The sequence below is a fragment of the Mandrillus leucophaeus genome, unplaced genomic scaffold (genome assembly GCF_000951045.1).
Source record: "Mandrillus leucophaeus isolate KB7577 unplaced genomic scaffold, Mleu.le_1.0 Scaffold4, whole genome shotgun sequence".
Taxonomy (NCBI): Eukaryota; Metazoa; Chordata; class Mammalia; order Primates; family Cercopithecidae; genus Mandrillus; species Mandrillus leucophaeus.
In genome coordinates this window covers 4,357,441-4,384,484 of record NW_012104253.1, presented here as the reverse complement: position 1 = coordinate 4,384,484, position 27,044 = coordinate 4,357,441, and the positions used below count along the sequence as shown (strand labels likewise).

Below are 27,044 nucleotides of genomic sequence, written 5' to 3'. Positions count from 1 at the left end.
CTGTAGACTTTTCCTTATAATTTACAGAATATCCATTTGATTACTCTAATAAGCTGTGGTCAGCATGTAGCTGCCAACTAGAAATACATAGTTTTCTAGACTGAGTGTCCAAGACTCTGGGTTTTGAGTGAAAGCATAGTGATTCATGTATTTTGGTTCGTTTCTGGCTTTTATGGGCTTCAGTGGATGGGAGTTCCCTTCCATTTGGAAGCTGGAAATAAGAACAGTAGCATCTAATTGCTACTCCGCGGTAAAGTTCCTGTAGATCTCTCATTAGGAGAGAATTTTGAAAACAGAAGCAGGCTGGGCATTCTGAATATTAGGATTAAAATAACTTCCAAGTCATTTCAAATCTGTTTACAATCAGGTAGGAATTTTTCTGTAATCAGAGTTCCAAATTAAATGAGTCGGGGCATCTGTGGTGTGTGGATGGGTATATGTTTGTTTTCTTTTCTCTGGGGGTTTTTCAGCCTGGTGCTTAGGAACAAAATCCCCTTTGGAAATAGTCCAGTGCCCAGCGGTTGTGCTTTGTGTTGCCAATTAAGACTTCGATTGAGGGCTTGATTTGGAATCCTTGGGAAAAGCTTTGTTTCCATTAGGCAAAGGAAAAAAGGCAGAAAATCCAGAGAAGACATTGTAGGTCATACCTTGCTCAGTGGGGATGCGGAGGCTGACAATGGAGTAACATTTCTACTGGCTCAAGAAAGAGACAGTCACTGTTCTCTGGGCTCATAAGTAGAGCATGACAATAGGCCAAGCTATGTGAACAGAGATCAAAAGAACAAAACTGGTACAAAAAGCGTTATTTAAAAAATGCTCTGTGACAAATGTGAGATAGAATGGTAAATATCTCTTGCTTCCAAACAAACAGCCAATAGTCCTTTGGAAAAATAGTTCCACTTGTTAGAAGCACAGCATTTGTAATTGCACTGAAGTCAGTTCTGGGGACATAGTGTGATTTGAAGAACAGAAAGCCAAAATCTGGCTTCAGTTGATTTTTAAGAATTATTTCTAAAGTATTTCTCTATTATTCAGATGAATTGAAACGTAGGTGATAAATCCATGTTTGAGTCTGTTCTCGGTAGCAAAATAGAGGTGGAAGTATTGTCCTGTTGAACAAAGGAAGACCCGTGGGACCTGTCCCGTTATCAAAAGTGATATGGTTCTCCCCACTAGCTTGAGTAGCTGACTTTGTATTGTAGAAAAAAAGACTTGTATATATAGAATTCTCTAAGATTCTCCAAGACCACTAGCCTTCCTGAAAAATAACTTGGATTTTGCCAAAGATCAGTTTTTAGACAGTGAAAGATATGAGCATTTGTTAATTTAATTATTGAAGTGCGTCATCTCAGTCTGTCAGAATTATCTCGTAATTTGAGGGACAAAAGCCAGGTGGGTCCTAGTCCCCTGTGGACCCTCCAGCACTCAGCATAGCGCACAGTGGATGGTCGATGCCTAGTAAGTGTTTGTTGAGCAGTTCACTGCTTTTATCCAGTGTTAGTCGCCCCAGCTGTTGGGACAAATGAAATCATCAGAAAATCTCTGGTCACACTTAAGAGCTGCCTGTCAGATTTCTGTTTTGGTTGTAAAAGTTTGGGATACTTTTGCAAAATTTTGGAAAACCAATTTTTGATTCCCAATCATATGATGAAGGAAAACCTAATTGTAGGTTCTTATGCTTAGAATTCCTATTAACCGTAAGAAGAAAGACGTCTGTTTTTCTTATGGTCACCAGTCTCTTTGCAGAAATTTTATTATGTCTAAAGTGTTAATTGGCACAAATTGTTGAATGCATACGTAATGTAATGTAAAGAACCATTTATTTTCATAACTTACAAGGTTGCAGGTTTGGGTGTGCGGGCAGAGAGCAGAAGGGAAAACAAAGTAATGGTGATGTGTAATGCATTTCTACACCAGAAATACTTGACTTAAGCACTAGAAAATGTACTGCATTATTGCGCAGTCTCTCACAAGCCTGTACTTCTACCACTTTCAAAATAAAGAGCATTATTTTTCACTCGCCGTCCAGAGGGAACATAGCTTCTTTGATATTCCCTGCTGGTTATTTGAGGAGGCTTCCTGCAGTGAGTGTACAGTATTGCTCTCTCTGGCTGCCCTTGTTACCGCAAATGTCTTGTCTTCAAGCTTTATTTTCTGTCCTTCACTTTGAGTCCTAGTAAATCCTCTTTAATTCAAAAGAGCCGTTGGTTCTCAAAAGGAAATGTCTTGTTTTTTATTCTACGTCTGGGACAACAGTAAGTTTTTTTTTAAAGTTTAACATTTTAATGCAAATATGGGAATGACAAATATCTTGGAAGAGTTGTGATGGATTATATCCACATCTATATATGCGAACCAAAATGTTTTTCGATTTTGATGTGTGCGTCCTGCAATTTACTGAAGCTTATCAAAGTATTTTTCCACACTTTTATTAATTGCACTCACGTTTATTCTGCTTTGTTTCTGTGCCTCTTATACGTAGATTAAACAGATCTGTGAGTCTTCTCAATGCTTGCAAACTGAATAGATCGACACCAAGGTGAGGGGAACTTAGATTTACTTTGTCACCATAGCTGTTCCTTCCACTGTTTCCATCTCTGTTTTAACATAGTAGCTCCAAGGTCTTGTCCAGTGCCTACCATTCATCAAGTCGTCAATCATGTAACTATATTAATCATTGACATTTTTTTGTTTTTTTAGATGCTCATCTGGTCCTCCAAAACTAGTATACTTTGACATTCATAAATTGCAGGTGGTGTTGATTAGGGGCCTAATAGAGAGAACACAGGGTTGAAGTCACCAGCCCCACCACTTGCTGTAACCCCAGACAAGTTGCTTCACACTCCTGAATTTGGTTCTTCATCTGTAAAATGAGGATAATGATATTGCTGCTGGGATTTGTGAGGTTTTAATTAAATAATACAGTATATGTAAAAGTCCAGAGAACTCCTTAAATGTTAACTGTGGCTGCTGCTGCAGTTTTCATCACTGGCACCCCCATGAACCCTTCCAACCACCAGGTTGGGGGTTAATTGTTAGAAAATCAGGTATTGTTTGCTGTAGTTGATGAACAGTTGTGGTTTTTCAGCTCTTTAAGGGTATTTTATACAGTTCTCGAACTTGCTGTGAACTTGCCATGAACTCCCACAAGGACGCCCCAGAGGCCGAGCTCTGGGCTCTTCTTGCGGCTGCAAAATCTCCCAGGGCCCTGGCAGCTGGTCAGGGCAAAGTGTGCTTCAGAGCCTTGTACTAAAGACTGGGCGGAGAATAATCCTGCTAAGTCAAATTTGCTTGGTGTTTGTCGTCAGGGGAACATCTTGAACTTGAAGCACAAAGGCTCCTGTAATTTTTAGACTTTAATCCCAAATTTCAGAAATGTAATGCTCGCTTAAAATCTGTAATTTCCTTGTCCCCAAATTGAGCATTCTCAAAACGCACATTTTGACCTTAAGGCACACCCTGCTGATTGCAGTTGTAAGATTCTGACACTGTCCACTCAAGGGTTCCCCAGTTACCAAAAAGACTATGTGGAAAGTGTATTCAGATAATCACCCTGAGAGCGAGGTGATTTTTCAAAGCCAACATACCGTGAGGGTTTTGAAAAACCTGCTCGGAGATTACTAACTGAGCCACTGGAAGTTGCAAAGGAAGGAGGACTGCAAGTTGGGCTAAGGAGGGTATAGACAGAGGAGACAGAGAGGGGAAGGTAGGAAGAGAGGAGAGAGTCACTGGCTACCAAGAAGGAGAGCAGCCAGCACCAGGCAGGAACTGCCTAGATGGGAGGTTTGTCATTTCCTTATGAGGAGGGAGGACATTGAGCTTCAGTGCAGGAGCAGAGGTGTTGGCTGTGTTAAGTTCCTCAGTTCCTTCGTGCTCCTTGTTGAGATCTGGTTCCTGTGCACCCTTCACTGAAGCTGTGCCCACTGGAGACGCCTGAGACTCCCCACTTCCCGGGGCTCACCCCCTCCTCTGTGCAGCACCAGCACACGTACCGAGTCCTGCGCTAGCCCCTGCGCACCACTCCTTCTCTCCTGGTGTCGCTGCTACCTCTGACTCCTGCGGTAGCTTCTCAGCCCACGTCTTTAAACATTAGTTTTCCTGGGACTCTTCCGTCCTTGGTGACCTCCTCCCTCCGTGAATTCCTCTGCATCCGTGGCTCAGCACCCGCCAGATGGACAAGGCCTGTCCTGAGCTGTCTCGGGTGTTGCAGGCTTGTATTCTCACCCACCCACACCTCCACTTCCAAGTGTCAAGACCAGAACCACCCAAGTCTGTGCCTGTTCCCAGAGCCCTGGCCCCTCGCCTGCCCCTCCCCTCCTTCTTTTTTGCTTACAGAGCAGGTGCTGCCTTAAAGCAGTTTGTGTCTCTTCTGGTGACAGGGTCACTGTGTGTTACTTCCATTAATTTCATCCTTTCATTTAATAAGTGTGCACCAAACTTTTGTGTGAGGCTCTGCAAAGCATGCGAAAATGATAGATAAGATCTCAAGAAATGTGTGGACTAATGATGACGATTATAAAATATATACAGAGATACCTATACTACAGTTATGTGCTCTGTCTTAGTGAGTTTGGGTTGCTGTAACAAAGTCCATAGACTGGGAAGCGTATAAACAGCAGAAATATATGTCTCACCATCCTGGAGGCTGGGAGTCCGAGACCAAGGGGACCAGCGTGGTCGGGTTCTGAGGAGGGCTGTCTTCCAGGTTGCAGGCGGCCATCTTCTCACATGGTGGAAAGGGTAAGAGAGCTCTCTGGGCCTCTTCCATAAGGACACTAATTCCACTCATGAGGGATCCACCCTGCTGACTTCATCACCTCCCAAAGGCCCCACCTCCTAACTCTATCACATTGAGGGTTAGGGTTTCTACACATGAATTTGGGGGACACAAACAGTCCATAGTGTGCTCTGAGAGGGGGACAGTCAGCCTCCACTCCGTGCCTGGGCTCTGGCTTACCCCTCATGCCTGCGAATCCCCTGTGTATTGGAGATCCCCTCTCCTAGAGCAGGCTCTTTCCGTCTGTGTCGTAACAACACATTCAAGCCATTTGATCTTTTCTGGAAATTCGCAGTCTTCAGGAAGCCTTCCCCAGGCTGCCTTCCCAGGCCTCCGATTACTCTAGTCACTCTTGTCCTACGAACGAAGTTGGACACTTACGTGGACACCACCTCCAAACGAAGGCATCTTGCATAGGGTGGAACATTTCTGTCGTTACCTGTGGCATCCTGTTAGCATTTGTCCCACACGTGCCTTTAGGCCAGATTTCTTCAGCATCAGCACTGTTGACGTCTGGGCCAGGTGATACTTTGTGGAGGGGCCATCCCGGGCTGCGTAGGATTTTTAGCAGCACCCCTGGCCTCCACCCACTACATGCCAGTTGCAGTCCCTCCCCAGCTGTGGCAGCAGAAGGATGTCTCCAGACATGGCCAGATGTCTCCTGGGGGCACCATCCCCCTGGGTTGCACAGCACCATCTAGACCAAGCTTGTCCAGCCTGCGGGCCCATGGGCCGTGTGTGGCTCAGGACGGCTTTGAATGTGGCCCGACATAAATTTGTAAACTTTCTTAATACTCTATTTTTTTGCAATTTTTTTTTTGTGTTTAATTCATCAGCTGTCGCTAGCATTAGTATATTTTATGTGTGGCCCAAGACAGTTCATTCTTCTTCTTCCAATGTGGCCCACAGAAACCAAAAGATTGGACATCCCAGGAGAGTGAAGCCTGCTCAGGGGCAGGATTGCCTCCCTGGAAGACCCTGGAGTGCTCTCACATGGTACTGTTGAAGTCTTAATGTCTCAGTTTCCTCCATGACTGTGAACTGTACTAGTGGCCTCAGTACAGAGGCAGAGAGCAGAGGTATTATTCCATGTGACACTCTGAAAAGCTTTTTGATCTCCGTAGCTAGGCCTATCTTTTGAATATCCACGTGGAAGGATGATGTTCTATGTATGTATTTGTATGCATCGCAATAAAATAAAATCACGATATTAAGGAGTTCACTGTCACTTACATTCCACCCTTAGTAACATCAAGAGGACCAGCTCTTCTGAACGAGTATCTCCTGGGGGTCGAAGAGAAAGCAATGGGGATTCCAAAGGAAACCGGAATCGCACAGGCTCTACCAGCAGCTCTTCTAGTGGCAAAAAGAACAGTGAAAGGTAAGGACGTCTTATCTCTTGGTTCCTGCTGTTCAGATATTTTAGCACCACTTGTCCCCAGAGAGGAGTCAGAAGATCCCCTCATATTCCATCAAGCTAGGAGCACTCTTGAAGAAGGCCTTCTCCTCAGATATTTGTAGGCACTAATCAAACAGCCATTTGAGGGCAGCTGCCAGGCACAGTTCACACAAACTACTGCGCAGGTAGAAAAACTGTCACTCAGATTCCCAGCACTCTCATGTAGACATAAGTAGTTCCTGAGAATTTCTTAGTACCAAGTACCTGGAACTGGGGAAGCCATTCTGAATTTCTATGTGAGCACCTTCTATTTCTAGTACACTCTCCTGACCTTTAAAGTTCATTTTAATGGACTGCTTTAAGTTTGTCAGCAGTATTTTCTGAGACAGAGTGGCTGAAAAGTTGTAATTTTATGATTTATCAGAGGCTATGTTTAATATTGATGCTAACACCAGAAATGTGAACCATTTTTCTTAATGGTTTCGTGAAATACATGGACTCCAAATTTTGAATTTTTCTATGAAGTTAGTTTGTAATGGATTATGATAAGTATCGGTGAAACTCATACTAACATTTTATTCCTGAATGCTGCTTTTTGGCATTTTAGCAGCTTGTTTTGTGTCTACATAATACATTTATATCTATATAATGTACTCCGTAAAGAAAATCCAGTTTCTCTATGTATTTTTACCTAACATTGTACTTTGTTCTCACTTTTTAAACACTGTACTTTAATTTTATTCTCTCTGTTTAGTAAAGCTTAGGAAGGAATTTCAGCTTCAGAGGCTAAGCATGTGTTTTTTTCCCCAAATGTTCATGTCAGGAGAAGGCTTAGTCATAAAGCAATCGACTCCAACCCACAGGCTGTAAAAATTCCAAGTTTGTAAATCCATGGTGATTCAGTCCTATAAAGGAAGCTTAAACTCTTTTTCAGTTTTATTCCTAAAAGATGTCTGTTGTAGAAAACATAGAGACACTTCTCATATCTATAGCAGGTCAGGTCCACGGTCAATTAACAATTTAAAAAACCATTAACATGGGTTCTGTCTTCTTCTCATTTAGACTATTAGTACTTCTTATCAGAAGATTATGCTAATGGGGTGATAATACCTTGGAAATGAGGCCAAGTGGTTACAATGGCAACAGGGTGTGAGTTAGTGGGAGGCGCAGCGCAGCCCAAAGCTGCTTTGAATTCAGGGTAAGCTTGGAAGTTGACCTGAAATGTCTAGATCTTGGCAGTTCTTAGAGACTTGGCTCCTCCTCTGCACATCTGATTTTTATTAAGAATTTCCAAAAAGAATCTGCATTGTGTAAACTCCAGATCCGTTTTATCTTTAAAATCCTATGGCTTTGGTAAATGTGCTGGGTAAATATTTCCACAGAAGATATTTACAAAGAGATTTTTGAAAAACGCCACAGTAGGAAATTTTGATTTGGAAATGAGGGACTGGGAAAATTTACTAATCATGTTCCCAAACTAATTCAGGCAACTAAACATGTCCATTTAAAAAGAAATTCTTTGTCTCGTTAGAACCCAGGCGTGGTTGAGGCGAGCAGAGCACAGAACTGACTGAGTTTCGCGCATGGTGCACCGAAGGGGTTTCAGAGACAGTCACTGTCTCCTCTTAGGCAATTGCTGTTCCTGACAGGGACGCATGGGAGTAAGTGCTGTGATAACTCAGAAAGAAGCAGCTAAGACGGTAGAAGTGAAGGTCAAGCTGCTTATTCAGTGGCTGCGTGACCCCTTCCCGCCTTTCTTTCTCTGTATTCCCACGTGTGCAGCCCCATGCTTAGGCTGCTTTGACCCTAGCACCAAAGCAGAGCTAGAGTCTTGCTGAGAAACGCCACTCTCGAGGATGGGACACGAGGAAGGAAAGGAGTAGGGAGGTGGGCCCCCACGTAATTTCTGTTTTTAAACATGACTGCATTCAGTGGACTCAAGATGGCATGCCTCTTCCCCATCGTTCACTCGACGTGTCCATTGTTCCTGCAGGCTGTCCTGTGATTTAAAAGATTGCCCTTGTTGGATTTGTGTAGGCAGCAAGACATGGTGGAAAGGGCAGAGGCTCCGCAGTAAAAGAAAGGTCTGGGTGTGTATCCAGTTCTGCCTTAACGTCTCCAAGCTCAATTTTTTCCTCTGCAAATTAGAGATTTTATACCTAATTCCCTTGAATCTTATAAATGAGCTAACTTGTAGGAAAATACCCAGCATAGAGCTTGGCACTCAGTAAATGGTCATCATCGCTGTGATGGTTGTTATAAAGACAGGCTTGTGTGGAGCAGAGGAAAGTAATCGGTGAGATTTTCTATAATCCCTCCCTTTTTATTTTCCTCATTTGTGAGATGAAAGTGTTAGATTTTGTCACAATTCGCGTTGCACTTGTGTCTAACATAGTTGGGGGAGATAAAGTATTATAAATCCTCGTGATGCTTACAGTTCTTAAATAAGGCGTCGGGCGGGAGCTGGTCTGTGGGCTGCGTGCGATCCCAGCCTGCCCGCTGTTCCGGAGCCCTCTTCTCTTCCACTCAGGAAGGCTCGTTAGGGTGCACGTGAGTGAGAGTGCTGACGTCATAGGGATGGCTTCCACCCTGTGCTGCTTTGTAGAAGAAGCAAATCATTCACACAGGCAGTGCTTTAACTTGCAGCCGTGACAGATTATTAGCCATAAAGCTCACAGTTTCTCACACGCCATGTGCAAAGCTGTCGTTAGCACATATGGCACTTAGGCGCAAATGAGAAAAAGGCTCCCTTTACTTCAGAAAAACGGTTCCATCTCAGCACATATATTTCTCAATAATAATAATTACAGTAGATAGAAAGCCATTCTGTATAAATTATACAAATCTTACTATTGAACACAAAATAATAGTGTTTGTGAAGTCCTAAATATTAACCTTTTCCAAGATACTTTATTTTAAAGTAATTACATGTTTTGCTTTCATAAAACTATATTCTTTTTCTTTTTCTTTTGTTTGAGATGGAGTCTTACTCTGTCTCCAGGCTGGAGTGCAGCGGCACAATCTTGGGTCACTGCAACCTCTGCCTCTTGGGTTCATGCGATTCTCATGCCTCAACCTCCTTAGTAGCTGGGACTACAGGTGTGTGCCACCATGCCCAGCTAAGTTTTGTATTTTTAGTAGAGACGGAGTTTCACCATGTTGGCCAGGATGGTCTCGAGCCCTTGACCTCGTGATCCACCCTCCTCGGCCTCCCGAAGTGCCGGGATTACAGGCGTGAGGCACGCGCCCAGCCAAAACTGTATTGTTTATGATGGTTTCAGTCTTCTTGCTCCCATGTTTCATTTTCTTTACAAACGGTCACTAGATTGGAGTCTTTCTTGTGATAAGGAAGACCTTTATCTTAGAATGTTTAACTTTTTCAAATACTTTGTAACAAGCCACAAAATTTAACAGCATTTAATCTTTGCATCAACAAAACCTCTATTATAAACAAAAGCAATATATGATAATATTTTACTTTATGTACTATTGATGATAAATGAATATTAATTACATAGTGATTGATGTCATCATGAAATACAACATTTAAATAGGGAATTGGCAATAATATTGTGATGGAAGGCTTGTAAAATGTAGCCAGTAAACTAATCTGATAGAGATATTTTTCAATTAAAAAAGTATTTTATCCCCAATAGAAAATTGGCTGCTTATTTAGAAGCACAGTTCATGTTAGATGTTGCTAGATTGATAAAGCGTTTCAATTATCAAACTGGTTCCCCTTTTGTTAAGTCTTAGGGGAATGAGCTATGTCAACTTCATAAGCAAGACGCTGTTTCAGCTTTACTGAGAAGTTGTTGAAATGAGTTGATTTTGTTAGAGTAAGGATGTTTCAGTCATGTGTTAGAAACTTTGCTGCCACATACATATAAATCAGGGGTGTCCCTGGACTTTCGGCTTCCCCAGATTAAAAGAATTGTCTTGGGCCACACATAAAATACATGAACACTATGGATAGCTGATGAGCCAAAAAAAAAAAAAAAATTACCAAAAACATCTCATGTTTTAAGAAAGTTTACAAATGTGTGTTGGGCCACATTCAAAGTTGTCCTGGGCCGCATGTGGCCTGTGGGCTGTGGGTTGGACAAGTGTGATATAAACTACCCATCTTTGGAGTCAACAAACATAAAAAAAAACACCTCAACATAGTGAAGACGTTGACATGTTAGGTGTGGTGCCCTTTTGTATTGTGCCCCCTCAACCCCAGGATCAGACAGCCCCATATCACAGCTGTCAAGTCAAGAACCCCTGGGCTGGACACCTTGAGTGCCTGTCCTCTCTAAAGCTCTAGCATTTGGTAAAATTGTCTTCTGACTCTTTCACCTCAGGGTTCTTCAGGGCGCAAAGTTGTTTTTCCTTTACGATGGCATCACTGCTGCTCACTGCTGCTCACTGCTGCCGTCAGCTCAACATTACTCCTTGGCTGGGGCTCTGGGCCCTTCATCCGCCAGCTCCTCATTCCCTCTTGTGCCCTGACACCCATGTCTCTCCAACACATTGCTCACTTTTCCCCAGCAAGATTTTTTCCTTTTTTGAGGCCATCTATTTATTATACAAGTAACTTGTTTTAGAAAATCTAGGCCGGGTGTGGTGGCCTACTCCTATAATCCTAGCACTTTGGGAGGCTGAGGCGGGTGGAGCACTTGAGCCCGGGAGTTCAAGACCAGCCTGGACAGCATGGCAAGACCCCATCTCTACAAAAAAATACAGAAATTAGCTGGGCGTGGTGGCGCATACCTGTAGTCCCACCTGTTTGAGAGGCTGAGGTGGGAGGATTGCTCAAGCCTGGGAGGTTGAGACTACAGTGAGCCGTGATCGTACCACTGTACTCCAGACTGGGCAATGGGAGTGAGACCCTTTCTCAAAAAAAAGAAAAAAACTAGATGCACAAGAAGGAAGAAACGAAAATCACCTGCAGTCTCACCACGCAGCGAACTCACAGCCAACAGTCATTGCATTTCCACGTGGACTTTTATTTGCAGGGTGCTCTATGAATGTAGTGTGTAATTTTGACATAAATGCCATTCTTGTGCCTATTTTGTGATCCCTTCTTCATTTGCTGTATGAGCATGTCTTTGTGTGAATAAATACACTCTTGCAGTGTTATTTTAGACGTGGTTCATCGTGTTTCCAGCCCGAAGTACTTTAGTTGGACATGTAAGTACCGAACAAGTTTCACTAATCCACTCAGACCAGGCCGCCATCTACAACAATGCCCAGCACACAGTAGGTGCTCCACAAGTGTTTATCGAATGAATCTTCTTGCCCTGATCACTATAACAAAAGAAGGTTAAAATGATGGGCCTTTATTGCCACAACCAAGTGTTAATCCCAACTCTGCCACTTTGCTTTGTCATTGTGAACAAGTGACTTAATCTCTTTGGGGTTTTCCTCAGTAGCAGTAAAAGTGGTACCTGCCTCACAGGGTGCCTAAGATCTTATGCATAGGAGCCTCAGTGCAGAGGTGGTCTGCGGTCAGCTCGTCACAGTGGCAGCTGTGAGTGCCACGTCTGCATCCCAGACTATTTATTGGAGTTGAGGCCTGCACACTTGTGTCCCTCCCACTCCCCTGCTTGCAGGGCCTTTTTTCTTGGGGATGTCTTGGAATTCCCCAGCTCTTGTTTCTGCCTTTATCCCAGCCTGAAAAGTGAGGAATCAGAAATTCTGAAAATTGTTCTCACCTTGCTCTTTCAGTTCCACTGCTGTCTGGACTTATGGATCACCTGCTGTGTACAGAACATAGTCCAAGGCATGGCAGGGAGTGGGAAGGAGCAGCACAGAAAGACTCATTCTCCTAACAAATGTCAGTGGCACAATGCCTGCAGGGCCACTTTGCTTAATTCACAAAGGACTCACAAATGGGAGAACAAGATAATCCATGGAATAGAAAATTGGTGAAGGGTCTGCACAGGCGCTCACTGGGAAGGAAATACCAGTGGCCCTTAACGCATGAATAGGCGATCAAGCCCAGACCTAATTAAAGAAATGCCGACCTAAGTAAGAAGATAGCATATTTAGAAAATTCTTTTTACTTTATCGTAAAATAAAGCACAGATGTAGAAAACCACACAAGCAAATTCGTAGCTTAATGAATTGTTCTGAGGCAAACACCTTCTAGCACTTAGGAGGGGGAGGGGTTTTCCCCTCTCCCAAGTGACAGGCGGATGTATCTGGAACTGGGGGTGGGAGTAGGGAAGGTGACTGTGTTTGATGAACTCCAGCTCATCCTTCGAGACCCAACTCAGGATCCTCTTTTTTCTGGGAGCCTCCCCCGGCCCTCTATTCTGAGAGCAATGCTTTTCAGACGGTGTTGTAACTGCCTGTTAACTTTATCTGTGACTCTGTAGCTCTCCTCCCTCCACCACGCTGCACACACCCCTTGCCCTCCCTTAGGCTCTGGGGGCCCAGGCCGTGCCATTCTCTAGACTTTGCACAGTGCCTGGCGAACGTGAATGCTCAATAACTTTGTTGAATGGATGGAAGGATATTGTATATGGCCAGGCATCGCTTAATGACAGGCACGTTCTGAGAAACGCATCGTTAGGTGTTTCCTCGTTGTGTGAACATCGTAGAATGTGTGTTTACAGAAAGCTTCACGGTCCGTCCTGATGGTCTAACCTGCTGCTCCTGGGCTACAGACCTGTACAGCACGTGACTGTAGGGAATACTACAGGCAGTGGTAACACAGTGTTAGATGTTGGTGTATCTAAACATAGAAAAGATACTGTAAAAATACAGTATTATAATTTTGTGGGACCACGGACATCTCTGTGGTCCCTCATTGACAGTAACACCCCTGTGTCTGGCCCATGACTGCATTTCACTTCAAAGCCACAGCTATTCAAGAACTGTGTAAACAGCACCACCTATGGGTAGACAATTTTAACACTACATTTTACACTGGAAGATAAGAGACTTAAGCATCTTTTTACTGAAAAAAATGTTTCATCTTCAAGCCATGGGGTCACTTATGTTTTAATAAATTTCAAAATAATAAGTGCTAATATTCTTCGTATTGTTTTAGTTTTGAGACTGGTAGGTGAGGAGTCTGGAAATACAAAGATTTTTGCAGTGAAAAGAGAAGGAAGAGGGAAGCCATATTAATTAATAACACATGTTGGACGCATTGTAACACATCTTATTTAATCGTGCCAATAACCTGTTCCTCACAGTGGTTTTATTCCCATTTTTAGTTTAAGGATATTAAGCTGGTAGAGGTGAAGCCCCTCACCCAAGCCCTAGAGCACAGATCCAGCTGGCCTCAAAATGTGTTCTCCTTCCACCATGTTAAGCTGGAAGTATTGGTTGGAAATGTCTATGAAGCAGTCGCTTTTGTCGCCAGTAAAGTCTCCAGCAACTTTTAAACATTTTGAATAGATGGTTCTTAAATGACCGTATTTCTAATAAAAAGCTGCTTAAGGACAATTTTTATAGAGTCATTATTTCCATGGTAGAGTATTCTGGCTTCCAGCGGGAACTTCATTTCATCACGTGAAGTCGTTTTTAAAAACAATCGTGTGGCTGAGCCCAGTGTCTCACACCTGGAATCCCAGCACTTTGGGAGGCCAGGGCAGGCAGATCATTTGAGCCCGGGAGTTTGACACCAGCCTGGACAACATAGTGGAACCCTGTCTCTACAAAAAAAAATCTAAACATTAGCCGGGTTTGGTGGCATATGCCTGTAGTCCCAGATACTTGGGAGGCTGAGGTGAGAGGATGGCTTGAGCCCAGGAGGCAGAGGTTGCAGTGAACCGAGATCACACCACTGCACTCCAGCCTGTGTGACAGAGCCAGACCCTGTCTCAAAAAATAAAAAGAAGTCATGTTATTCCAAGAGCCAAACTTGTTCTGGATGAATAAATTTTAGAGAAATCGCATGTTTAACTTCAGAATGGATTCTTTCTCTATCAAGTCTTATTAATCATTTTCAAAAGCAAGTATCTCTGCTCAAACAGCATGTGGCTCCTATTAGTTCCACTCTGATCGTACTTGCCCAGGACTTTCACACATGTCACCACGTGTCAAAAGACCTGCAGGATCTGGCCTCAGAGACCCCTTTCAGGAACATGGGGTTAGGTTAGTTAATGTAGATGAAAGAGCTAAGAGCAGTTGCCCACAGAGGAGAGGCACAGTGAATATCTGTTGAGTTGCAGCCTGGACACGTTGTCCACTGGACTCTCCTTGTAAATACCAGTCTACGGTGCAGCAAACAGGAGCTTTATCAGATGAGTAAAAACCAACCACTCAGACCATCCTTGTGCCCCAAGTCCATAGTGAGCACATTCAGGGATTTGAATTTTGACATACGTGTTCACAGCTATCTCTGCGGTGTTGACTGCACTGCTGTCTTGGTGTGAGCCTCCCAGCTCAGGGCAGGAGTTTTTCCTTGGGGCAGATGTCTAGTGTTCTCCTGCCATCTCCCCATACAGCTGCTGGTCTGGTGAAGATTCAAGTGTACCTCATCCTCTGTGAGTCCCCATGACTGCTTATATCTTACATCAGCTCTTGAACCATGCAGCTCAAGGGAGCATACAGCCAAGCTCTTTCAGCAAATCTCCTTATAAGCAGTAAGAACTGCACTGGAGTTCGTCTCGGAGACATTGGCCACAACTTAACACCAGAATAGCCGAGTGCTGAGAGTTTGTTCACCAGAGGGGAAATCCTTTCTCTCCTCCGGGCTTAGTTCTGTCATTGGCTTCAGAGGCAGGTGCAGGACATCTTGATTGACTCCACACTGGGCAAGGGATGAATGAAGCCTCATTCTGCAGCTGGTGCTCCTTCACCCTTCCTAGGACAGGCCTGGGCATTCTCCCCACCGACACACACCCCCCACCACGGAGCCACAGCCCAGCTGTTGAGGGGATGTTAAGTCACCCACTTAATATTTTCCATCGAGCTCACATCAAGAAATGGGGAATCAGAGATGAATTACATAACACCTTGAGAAGCGATCATCTCCCACTCCAAGTGAATTCACCGCCCAAGCAGGTTTCAAATAGTGCTGGGTCTGAAGGACGCACTCTCAATTCGAGTGGCTGTGCATTCTAGAAAATGCACTTTCTGCACATGACTCCCGTCAACAGACTTTGTTGAGAGGCCACAGTGGCTTTAATGTTCTCTTCTGGTTATCACTGCACATCTGTGGGTTTGCCTTTCTATCAGTTGTTCAGAAGATTCATCATCGTTTTATGGGTTTATATTCTGAGATTTGCATGCATGAGTGAAATTACCTCCTCCCAGGCTTGCCTTTTAGGACAGGTAGTGGTGCATTGGCAGGAGTAATGGGTTCTAAAGCAAATATGCCGGGTTTTTCCAACAAAAACTCAACTTTCTAAAATAATAAAACATAGCAGTAGTATATTTTCTAAATACAGCATACCACAAAGTGATACATTGTTTAGAGCATGATTTAAAGAAATGTAAGCATTTTAGTACCACCTGATACCTCTCTCAGTGACCTTAGTTGTTAACATTTCTGCTACCTAATCTGTTAATAGAAATCTTTCATTCTTCCTCTTACAGTTCTTCAGTGTCAAAGGTCCATGAGCTTCCCTGTATGGAGAGTTCAGATTCCCCTGCAGATTTTCTCTTTGTAGGAAGAACATAGTTCATAATTGCTTTTTTCTGTCTCTAGGGCAAGTTCTGAATTTCTCATTTCTGTGTTCATAGCTTTTGCATCATTCTACTTTTGTGATCAAAGTCATGATAAAAAAAATAGTTTTCCTATCTTTTGATTCCATACCTGGCTTCCCTTTGATTATGTTTCTGTAATTAGATTTGCCGCGTAGTCTTTTGTCTTAGCTTTCCTTCTGTTCTCACCTCCTTCTGCCTGTAAATCTAATAATATATGTGAAATTTGGAGTTAAGATTTCTTCTGCTTCTGCTTAGCACACAGAAAATGACAAGAATGTCACTCCCACCCTAAAAATGAGAACAATTCAGGTATCTACAGTATCATAGCTAGTGTAAGCCCACCATGGAGCCGAGGACAGAAAGTGGTATAATGAACTGAAATGTTATTGAAAAGTGGCAATCCCCTCTGAGGAGGGACAGGCCCCATGGCTGCTTTTGTCTTTGGCAGAGCGGCGGGAAGAAAAGGGGAGCCCTCGTAGATGGGAGTAGGAAAACACCTGGAGCTGTAGAATTGGGAAAGGCTGAGTGTGGACTGGCAGGAGAGTTCAGAGTCCTCAGGGGCTCCGGCACAGGGGAACCCTCCCCCGCTCACACGCACTCCGCTTTTCCCCAGACCTCAGTGAGTGTGCATGGTGGACCGGAAGCCGGACAGGAGGCTGAGAGAGACCAACTGAGGCAGAGGCATGCCAAGAGGAAAGCCGAGAGACGTTCTCCACACTCAGGGCCTTGAACTAAGGGCCAGGCAGCAGCTGGCCACTCCGGAAGGAAGGATGAGGAAAGCTGAGAGAGAGCCCTTTGAGGGATGGGTGTTTAGTGAGGTCTGGGGACCTGGAGGACGGAGAGAAACTCCATCTGCACGCCAAGCCCCAGACCAGGTTCCAGGCAGCAGCTGTCTGTGCCCCAGGGAGAGGCAGGATTGCTGAGAGCAGACCCCACCACCACCCACCAGGCACAGATCCTGGGGGCCTGCTGAAGACTGAAGATGGAGAACCAAGAGGAATTCCACAGGAGCTCCAGGCCTCACACCAGGGCAGCCGCTGTCTGCTGTCCAAGGCCCTGGGAATACAGTCATGAACAGAAAGATCCCTGCCCCTGTGGCATTGCCTCCTGGTGGGAGAAACAAAATGAAGGCAGGGGGCAAATAAGTGCTGTAGAGAAAAATAAAGCAGGAGGGGCGGGGGGTGCGGCGAGCAGGGCCTGAGGAGAGTTTTAGTATGGAGCAGGGAACGTGAAGCCATACACACGGCTAAAGCGGTGGCCTGAGAGTGGCTGACTTCGGGGAGGATGGTCCAGGAGGGACCGTGAGCCAGCGCCTGACACGGAGCCTGCTGGACCAGGTTCCCAGAACAGCAGGAAATATAGTGAAGGGAGATGAGCTCTGAAGAATACAGGGGTTAGGTGGAGATTGGATAGGGCCTTGTAGGCCAATGTAAGACCCAGGCTTTTAGGTTCAAAGGCTGTGCCATGCCTTTATAGTAGTATTTTCAATGACCATAGTTTAGAGTGTAGGAAGCTAAAACTTAATATAAAACTACTTAAAACACGTTTGAACAAAGTAAACCACTTCTAAAGCATCAGGAAAGTAGTAGGCTCCCCCACCCCACTCCATGTGCTACATGAAATTGTCTGGAAATCAAGAATATTAATATACAATATTATTTACTACATCATGAGATTAAGGATAGTTTTTATTCCTGTTGTTTTTCATTGTGTTTCAAGTCAAAAATTGAGGAGTAATATTAGGAATATATCTGCTCAAGTTTTTGTTTTAAACACACACACACACACACACACACACAAATGCATATGTGCTCCTAGCAGCATTTAAGGCACTATGGTAAAAGCAATGCGCCCCTTGACGTCCGTTTACGTCCTGTGTCTCCCTCTGTATCTTAAAGCAGGTGGAAGTCGGGGAAGCTAAATGGTGCGAAGCATGAACTTTGGAGTCAAAGTTGAGATCAAGGGGTCACCCCCCTCCCTGAGCTCCCTGGGTCTCCCTGTCCCTGTCTGGAATGGAGATGGTGCCATCTCCCCAAAGATGGTGTCATGGGAGGAGTGCCCCTGGCAGGAAGTAGTGGGTCTGCAGTGGCGGCCGCCTCTCCTTGTGCCCCCAGGGACCGCTCGTGGAAGTTTCTCCTGTGGGGTGCTTGCTCCTAGGGATGTCTAGTCTGTCTGCAGCTGTCTGTCCTTGACTGACTCCTGAGTTTGGTTTCCCAAGCACTGCCATGGGGTGGTCTCACCTGCTCATGGTGGGTGCCCAGGGTGACTGAAGTCAGCAGGGGTGTCCCCACCTCTCCTGAGAGATGGCTGAGTTGGAGGGCACCAGACCCTGGTGTTCCCCTCTCCTCTTTCTACCTTATGCTCACCTACTTGTCTTCCTAGAACAGCAATCCGCTTAGGAGGTGAGCTCTAAAAGGCCTCACCAAAAGATCTTTTGTCAGGAATGTGCTAGTTTTAAATAAGTTCTTTAAATAATCTGTCAGAAGAGTGTGGGGAATAAAAACAACCCTTTTTACACATTTAGACAGGGTCATTCCCATCTTGATTAGCCACATTTTTTCCTCCCCGAAACACTTATTTGCACTCATAAAAAGCCCAAGTTTGGTGATAAAGTTAGGAGTGCAGTCTCTTGCACCTACGAGATTGCTTATGATTGTTTATGTGTGTTCCTTTTTGCAGTGAAATTGGTTGCGTTTTTCTTATTAACATGTCTAACTTATGCAGCATTTGTGTGGCAGACTACTGCAGCCGTGGCTGTGGGGTCTGAAGCGAATGAGATTGAACACCCACAGTGCCCTTTAAAAACTGTTTTTGGTTTATTTTCACAGCAAACCCAAGGAGCCTGTATTCAGTGCAGGTAAGTCTGATTTAATTTTTGTATGGGAACCCCTCACTCATTTCCTCAGAACTCAAGGGACAGAAAAGAAGTAGCCAGCTTCAGGGGCCGCCTTGGAACACACAGGAGCTTTGGTTTGTGCAGATCAGATGGGTGCTGTCAGCTTTGAACGTGGCGGTTGAATGGCTCAGCTAGTGACAGTGAGACTGCCTTTAAACAGTCGTAAAGAGCAAACCCTTCACCTACCCTCTCCAAAACCAATGTAAGACATGCCAATAAGGAGGAGAGTGGAATGCCACCACCTATGCCATGATGGAATTTCTAGATTAAAAGGTGTCTGTTGCCTTGGTTATTCCTTCCTTACTAACTGGATTCTGTTATCAACATTTGCATTTCTCTTAGGGGAAAGTTTCTTATGCATCAAGTTACATAACTGTCTAAAAGTAGCTTTTCTTTTTCTGCCTATGATCTCCTAAACTGCAAACTAATAGTTCATGTATATCTTTCCATATATCTTTTTTAACACCTTTTGTAATAAGGTAGATGCTGTTGTATAGCATCTTAACCTTATTTAGAAATGCATTTAAAATGCAAAAAAAAAAAAGGACAAGTACGTAATTGATTAAATACATTCATTTAATTTTAATTGTTCTAGTTTTTTTCCTAAGTTCAGAATTAAAACATAAAAGTCAAAGTTTTGTATTTATCAGCATGTGCTTTAGTGTTCATTTCATTTTCAGGAAGCATGAAACTACTCACTGAAAATGTAATTGCTGTAAGCTCGCAGGGTCACATCGTGAGCGCACTTGTCAGGATCCCTGAACCGTGTCCAGATTTTAAGATTGGGGGGCAGGTCAGGTGTTGGCCTGTGGGCTAGTGAGGGCTCCGGGCTCTGGGCAGGCAGGCCAGCCACACTTGCAGTACTCCACCGTCTCTTTGTCTAGCCCTTCTGTCTCTGTCTCCGAAATCACAAGGGAAACGCCGGGTGACACACTGCAAAGGTAGGCAGCATTTCTGAAACCTCATAGCTCTCTGAGCAAAGCTGTTACCCAGGCTACAGAAACCTTTTTCATACAGGCAAACAGATGCTCTCCTTGTATGAAAATGTTTTTGTGTTGCAAACCACTTCGATTCATTTTAAGTTAAACGCATCCCTGAGCATTTACTTGGATGGGCTTTAATAAGTGGCTGTAATTTGGATCCCAATTGGTTATTGGCTGATTGCAGGAATTTTTTTTCATCTATATAAACCTTAAGAGAGCTATAGGGCCACCCCTGGATGTCCCACTGTTTGACTTGGTACCATGCACTGCTGCTGGCCTCTTCCCACTAGCGCCTTTGGGTTTGGTGGCGTGTGTGCTGTTATCCTAACCTGCCTGGAACGAACACTGCTTTCCCTGGCTGCATTTTGGTTTTAGATGTAGCCTGTCTGAATCACCAGTACAAAACAGTGCCAAGGCCAACTTCAGTGCTTTTTTTGCCTAGTTCAGTAAGTTAAAATTGTGCAGTAAGTAAGCTCAGTCCTAAGGATTCTTAATCATCACATGCCTGTGAGCGACTCAGGTGGATATTTCATAGACATTGGTTATATACATCCATGGTGTGCTTTTTTATGTGTTGTGGAAATAGCATTATATTGTCTTTATTCCTAACCTACATTCTGCGAGCTTCCTGGCAGGATTGATTCTCTTACAAAGAGAGTTGCTAGAATCCCTTTTCATTTAGCTGTCAACTCCAGTCTCCTACCCCTCTTTTCAAGAATGTCAATCTTTTGGGTGCTTTTAGATTCTTTGGTTGTGGTAGCCACACAGCCCCTGATGAGCTTATATTTGGGTGAGGGTTAAGGAAGGGAAGAAGCATCAGAGGAGGACAGCCTGAGCGGTGGCACAGACAGAACAGGGTATAGGGGGGTGCAAAGAGACATGCCTGGCCCCAGAGGAGAATCCCTGTGGGTGTCTGTGGCAGATGAGATCCTGTGCAGTGAGAGCCCAGGAGGGCATTTAGACCTGCTGGATCCAGCAAGGAAGAGAGCAGGTGAAGAAATGTACATGGAGGAAGAGCTCCATAAAACCTGGTTGGGCCTTGGTGGGTTTGGCAGCAGTGTGTAAACTGACCCAGGAGAGCCATAAGAGAGCCTGTGGTGATGGGGCCCCAGTGCACCTGGGGAAATTGGCACCAGCGTGGGAGATACTGTAAGGGGAGGATCCATGGGACGCAGTGGCTGGCACACATAGGCAGGGATGATCGCGTTCATGACTCACTCAACGTCAGTCTTAATATGCAGTGTGAAGAGTGCGTCACATGCATGCATTTAAGACCTGAAGCGCATGCACACAATAACATGAAACTGGGGTGCCCTCTTGAGTTTTAAGTAATATTGCATGTGGCATTGTTTGAAAATCCTTAAGAATAAGACTTAGAAAACTAATTTGTACTATAATTATTTCCTAACTGTTCCTCGCCAATTTCCTCCCTGGGGATGCTTTTTCTGTTGAGTTGTGTACAGGTATCCCTGGTTCCAACTGCCCAATTTAAATACCATTAAGACCACGTCCTTTAATCTGCAGTGAAATTTCAGAATTCAGCGAGTTCTGAATCTGAGTGGAATTCACCAGGAGCAGAGCTGACAAGACATTTACTTTGCCCTTATCATATCGTGAGAACTCCAGTCAGAACACCCCAAGATGTTCTTTTTAAGGTCTAGGAGTTACCCTGTGTCAATATATTATTGATACTTACTTTTCCCTATAATTTATTGAAATATTAAAAGTTATTTTATTATAGAAATGTTTGTTCTAGAGAGTTTTTCATCCAGATTTCTCTAATGGGTCTTTTGTTCTTTTGTTTTCCATTTCTAGATTTTCTATGAGCATTTTCCTTTTTGCATTGCATCCTAGCATGCACTTCTGCTGATTTTGTGTTCTTTACACTTGAAAGAATTGCTCAATTAAAAGATACCTAGGCCGGGCGCAGTGGCTCACGCCTGTAATCCCAGCACTTTGGGAGGCCGAGGTGGGCGGATCACAAGGTCAGGAGATCGAGACCATGGTGAAACCCCGTCTCTACTAAAAATACAAAAAAATTAGCCATGCGCGGTGGTGGGCGCCTGTAGTCCCAGCTACTCGGGAGGCTGAGGCAGGAGAATGGCGTGAACCTGGGAGGCGGAGCTTGCAGTGAACCGATATCGCGCCACTGCACTCCAGCCTGGGCGACAGAGTGAGACTCCATCTCAAAAAAAAAAAACAAAAAAACAAAAAAAACATAAAGATATATTTTTACATTGCAATATAACAAATCCATTTAAATATTGAAAAATATTTGTGAATTTGGATTTTGAGATTGTGTATACACTGAACTCAAAAACTTTAAGTGGATTTCTTGTGTTAGTTGAAGTTTGGGGGTGGTATTTTTTCCCTTCCTGATGATAAAAGAAAGTGTAAGCAGTAAAATCTCATGGCAAATCATTGTTGGAACCAAGTTCCTTCCTGCCTTTTACAATTTCATAGGTATCTCATGTACTTAAGTAAACAGAATATCAAAAGCAAACAAGATGCAAACTTGTGTTTCAAACTGTTTACTTATATGTTACTTTTTTCCCTAGGATATCAATTAGAAATGACAGAAGGGTAAAAGTTTCTCTTTTACACTGAAAGGCTAGAGAGGATAAAGCATTTGTTTTCAGGTATGCTGGGCACTGAGGTATCTTATTGACATCTTTGTTCTTTTTGTAGAAGAAGGCTATGTAAAAATGTTTCTTCGTGGACGCCCTGTTACCATGTACATGCCCAAAGATCAAGTGGATTCTTACAGCTTGGAAGCAAAAGTAGAACTTCCAACCAAGAGACTCAAGCTGGAATGGGTGTATCCTTTATTCACTGATTACGTCTCACGTGAAGTTATCAGTCAATCAATGCTTGATGTTAACTGTAGAAATGCATAAAACTTAAGTCCTCTTAAGCTTTTAAAAAACAAAATGTTTTAGGCCAGGCGCGGTGGCTCACGCCTGTAATCCCAGCACTTTGGGAGGCCAAGGCAGGCGGATCACGAGGTCAGGAGTTCGAGACCATCCTGGCTAACAAGGTGAAACCCCGTCTCTACTAAAAACACAAAAATTAGCCAGGCGTGGTGGTGGGCGCCTGTAGTCCCAGCTACTCGGGAGGCTGAGGCAGGAGAATGGTGTGAACCCGGGAGGTGGAACTTGCAGTGAGCCAAGATGGCGCCACTGCACTCCAGTCTGGGCAACAGAGCAAGATTCCGTCTCAAGAAAAGAAAAAAAAAGAAAGAAAAAAGTTTTACTGTTACTTTTGAAAACTTAATGTAACAAAATTGACCATATGTTAGAGACCTACAGAGTTCTAACAAAGTAGGAGCTTCATAAGAGCTGCTTATTATCAGGAGAACCAACTTACCATTCCTGAATGAAATAGCTGTGGTTCTGGCTCAAATACATATTCATTATTTTCCTGAAAAGAAAATATGAAGATGTTATATGATTGTATGAGTGATTTTTTCTTTGTCAGGAGAAAATGAATCACTAGTTGCTGGTGCTAACTTTATTCTTTCCGAAAGAATGACAATAGTAGTTAGAAATATATAAAGAAGCAAACAGTGAAAATAATCAAGAATGGGTAGAATTTTAGATTCTAATGAGAACTGATTTTTTTTTTTTTTTTTTAAGAGAGAGAGTCTCCCTGTGTTGCCCAAGCTGTCCTTGATCTCCTGGACTCAAGCAATCTGCTCGTCTCAGCTTCCCCAAGTACTGGGATTATAGGCATGAGCCACCATGCCCGGTCAAAAGCCAATTATTTTTAACAGGAGCTATCATATATTTAGTCAATTTTTCGGGGACAGATGGAAAACTAGGCACTATCTATATTTATAAGGAAACAACAGTGACAATGCAAGAAAATATTGTCCTTATGATTGAGGAAATGGGAGTATCCAAAATTGAAACTAAACCACATTGGCAAAAAAGTTTTTAAACCCAAGGAAAGAGAGGTACCCTGAAATGAGGACTAGCATTCTCCCCTTAAACCAAGTGTGGCCTAACTTCAAGTGTGACCTTGACTAAAGGGATGATAGAAAAATATGAATACCAAAGTACTGAATGAAGGGAGTCAAGTGAATGATGTAAATGAAATTGACATGCCATGTAGATATCATCCTACTACTAAAAATACAAAACATTAGTTGGGCATAGTGGTGGGTGCCTGTAGTCCCAGCTACTCAGGAGGCTGAGGCAGGAGAATGGCGTGAACCCGGGAGGTGGAGCTTGCAGTGAACCAAGATGGCGCAATTGCACTCCAGCCTGGGCAATGGAGTGAGACTCCATCTCAAAAAAAAAAAAAAAGAAAGAAAAAGAAAGCTAGCTACAGTGATGCACCCCTATAGTCCAAGCTGTATAAGAGGCTTAGGTGGAAGGATCCAGGAGTTCCAGTCCAACCTGGGTAACATGACAAGTCCCTGTCGCAAAAATACATATATTCATATCAATCAAAAAGGCTCCCCAAAAATATAGCCCACAAAAGTCTAAATCACCATATAACTAACGTTCTTTAAACAGAGGTGCTGGCAACTTCATTGCATGAGGTTTGGAAAAGTAAGCTTCCAGGGGAAAAAACAACTGAAAGATAAGAAAATAGAAACTGTGAAAAAGGTGAATTAAATGTTGATTATTTTTCCATTTATTTCCATGTTCTTATTACTTTAGAGGAAGCCTGCAGAGACCACCTTTCAGTCTATGCAGATTTTAAGGCAAAAAAAAAAATTTTTTTTTCACCCTCAAATATTTATTGAGTACCTGTGTAATGCGAAGCGTGGAACACAAATTATAAGATGTTGGTTTAAATTGAAGCTGTTGTGACTTCGTTTAGAATAATTACTATTTGTGATTATGGAGTCATATTCTTTAGAAATTTTTAAAAATTACCACCTGTACCTAAATTTCTCCCCCAAAATACTTTTTTTTTTCAAATTCAAATGTCATAGGCATTTACCTGCACCTGTTTTGGAATCTATTTTGATACATAAAATTGAAGTGCTTCAGCTTGTCTTTAAGTCAGTAGTGGTTTATTAAACGGTTGTATCACATCTGGAAAACATTATTCAAAACATTTATTCAGCCTACTTCCTGTTCATATTTTAGAAGATGTAAAGCAATGAAATTTGCTCTAAATAAATGGCATTTTGGGGCCATTATTTGGCATTTTGCCAGGTTACTTTTTACATCCAAGTTCAAGTGATACTTTGTTCTCAAAATAATTTTCAAGGTTTGGAAGTATAATGCGAAAGTTTTAACAGGGATTCTTACCCCAAAGGATCTGAGAAGCCTGATTTTTTTTTTTTTTTTTTTTACCTTTTATGCATGTTTGTGTGCACGTGTGTGTGTCATTTGTACCCTTTGTAAGTACTTTTACCATGTTTAAAAAAGGAATTTTTTAGTAAAAATTTAGCTTGATTACAGTAAAAAAATTAATAATTGACTCAATAGCTTTCTAAAAATAAAACCAAATCCTTGTAAAAATATGTATTCATATTACATCAATGACTGTTTCCAACTTTACTGCATGCCTTTGGGGGTCACATGTATTCGTCACCGAATATTTGCAACTTAATGTTATTTAAATTAGTGACGCTGATGGTAATAGTTATATGGTATTTTATTGCCTGTGCCTGTTGAATAAAGCTGATGTTTTGTCAGCTCTTAAAGGGAAAAAAAAATTTTTCTTGACATCCACAAAGCTACGGGTACAGGGGTCGAGACTGCCGTAACAACCTGTACTTGCTTCCGACGGGAGAGACCGTCTACTTCATCGCGTCTGTGGTGGTGTTATACAATGTGGAGGAGCAACTGCAGAGGCATTACGCTGGCCACAACGATGACGTGAAGTGGTAAGTCCTGAAACAGGTCATTCCTGCTACTCGGAAGGCCGAGGTGGGAGGATCGCTTGAGGCCAGGAGTTCCAGACCATCCTGGGCAACAGTGAAACTCTGTCTATAAAAAAAATAAAAATAAGTGTGATTCCCGTTGCACAGGTGGAAAGAGCATTAGCAGAACACGGTCAGTACTGGGACATAACTAAGGAGAAGGAAGAGGGTCTGAGGAAATGCGGTCTTTGGGAGAGCTCTTCTGTGTGGTCTCCTTGTGGTCCGCTTGCTGCTGCGCTCCGTGAGACACCTCTCATGTTTAGTTTTCCAGCCTCACCCACACATGAGCTTCACGGACCGCATTGTTTCAACTAAGAGCACCACCTCTTTGGAGGCCTTCTTAACACATCATGTGTTAAAGGCTTCTAATTTGGGTCTTTATTTTTTGGTAAACATAAAAACATGTTGCCTCAGGTTTACAGCTGAGTCGGCTCTTCCCATAATTCATTTATAGCTTTTGGTAGGCATTTTACGTATCTTGGAAGGATGGATGTATGAAGAGATGGATTTATATATTTGTCCTGGTTCCTTGGTCAATGATAAAAATCCTGTTGGCGAAAGATGGCATCTTTCCTATTTACATACTCAACATGACTTTTTAATAAAGATTGTAGACTGATGTAGTGGTTCTGAGGTTGAAATGGTATTTTCCCAGCAGAGGATGCTTTTTCCTTAAGTTTGAAAATTCTTAAGAAGAAATAAGGGAATTAAGATTAAATGAATTAGGCACTAGTTGTTTCCTAACGTCGTAGTGCTCAGAGAATTTGTCATGAGTCTGTAAGAAGTTAGGCATTACATATTTCTTATATTTAAATTTTTGACTAGATAATATTTGAGCAAGGGAAAAGTAAAACTTACCTGTGACATGTAGATGTTTTATAAATACCCTTTTGTTAGCCTAGCAGTTCATCCTGACCGGATCACGATAGCAACAGGACAAGTCGCAGGCACATCGAAGGATGGAAAAGTGAGTTACGTTACCTTTTCATTGTTTCATAATAAACTGGTAACACAAAGTAATTTTTAGAAAACATTGTGCTGCTGAGTAAGGCTGCTTAGATATAATTATGGTATCTGAAAACTTCTGAACCCCTCACTAGAATTTTTTATTGTAAATTAGAAGACTTATTGTGTGGCAGGATGCAGTGGCTCACGCCTGTAATCCCAGCACTTTGGGAGGCCGAGGTGGGCGGATCACAGGTCAGGAGATCGAGACCATCCTGGCTAACATGGTGAAACCCTGTCTCTACTAAAAATACAAAAAAAATAGCAAATTAGCTGGGCGTGGTGGTGGGCGCCTGTAGACCCAGCTGCTCGGGAGGCTGAGGCAGAAGAATGGCATGAGCCTGGGAGCGGAGGTTGCAGTGAGCCGAGATCGCGCCACTGCACTCCAGCCTGGGCGACAGAGCGAGACTCCGTCTCAAAACAAACAAACAAACAAAAAATACAAAAAT

At 43.2% G+C, this 27,044-nt stretch overlaps 1 protein-coding gene across 3 annotated transcripts in view; it reads left to right on the top strand.

Annotated features, from left to right (window-relative positions):
* EML1 (echinoderm microtubule associated protein like 1) overlaps positions 1-27,044 on the top strand; it is a 228,872-nt gene that overhangs the window by 157,365 nt on the left and 44,463 nt on the right. For 2 of the 3 annotated variants that reach the window (XM_011991646.1, XM_011991647.1), the window contains exons 4-9: positions 2,483-2,539; positions 6,024-6,158; positions 18,656-18,684; positions 22,395-22,524; positions 25,405-25,554; positions 26,488-26,557. In XM_011991646.1, coding sequence (XP_011847036.1) covers positions 2,483-2,539; positions 6,024-6,158; positions 18,656-18,684; positions 22,395-22,524; positions 25,405-25,554; positions 26,488-26,557 — 571 coding nt within the window. The remainder of the gene's footprint in view (positions 1-2,482; positions 2,540-6,023; positions 6,159-18,655; positions 18,685-22,394; positions 22,525-25,404; positions 25,555-26,487; positions 26,558-27,044) is intronic. The other variant, XM_011991648.1, reaches the window with a different exon arrangement.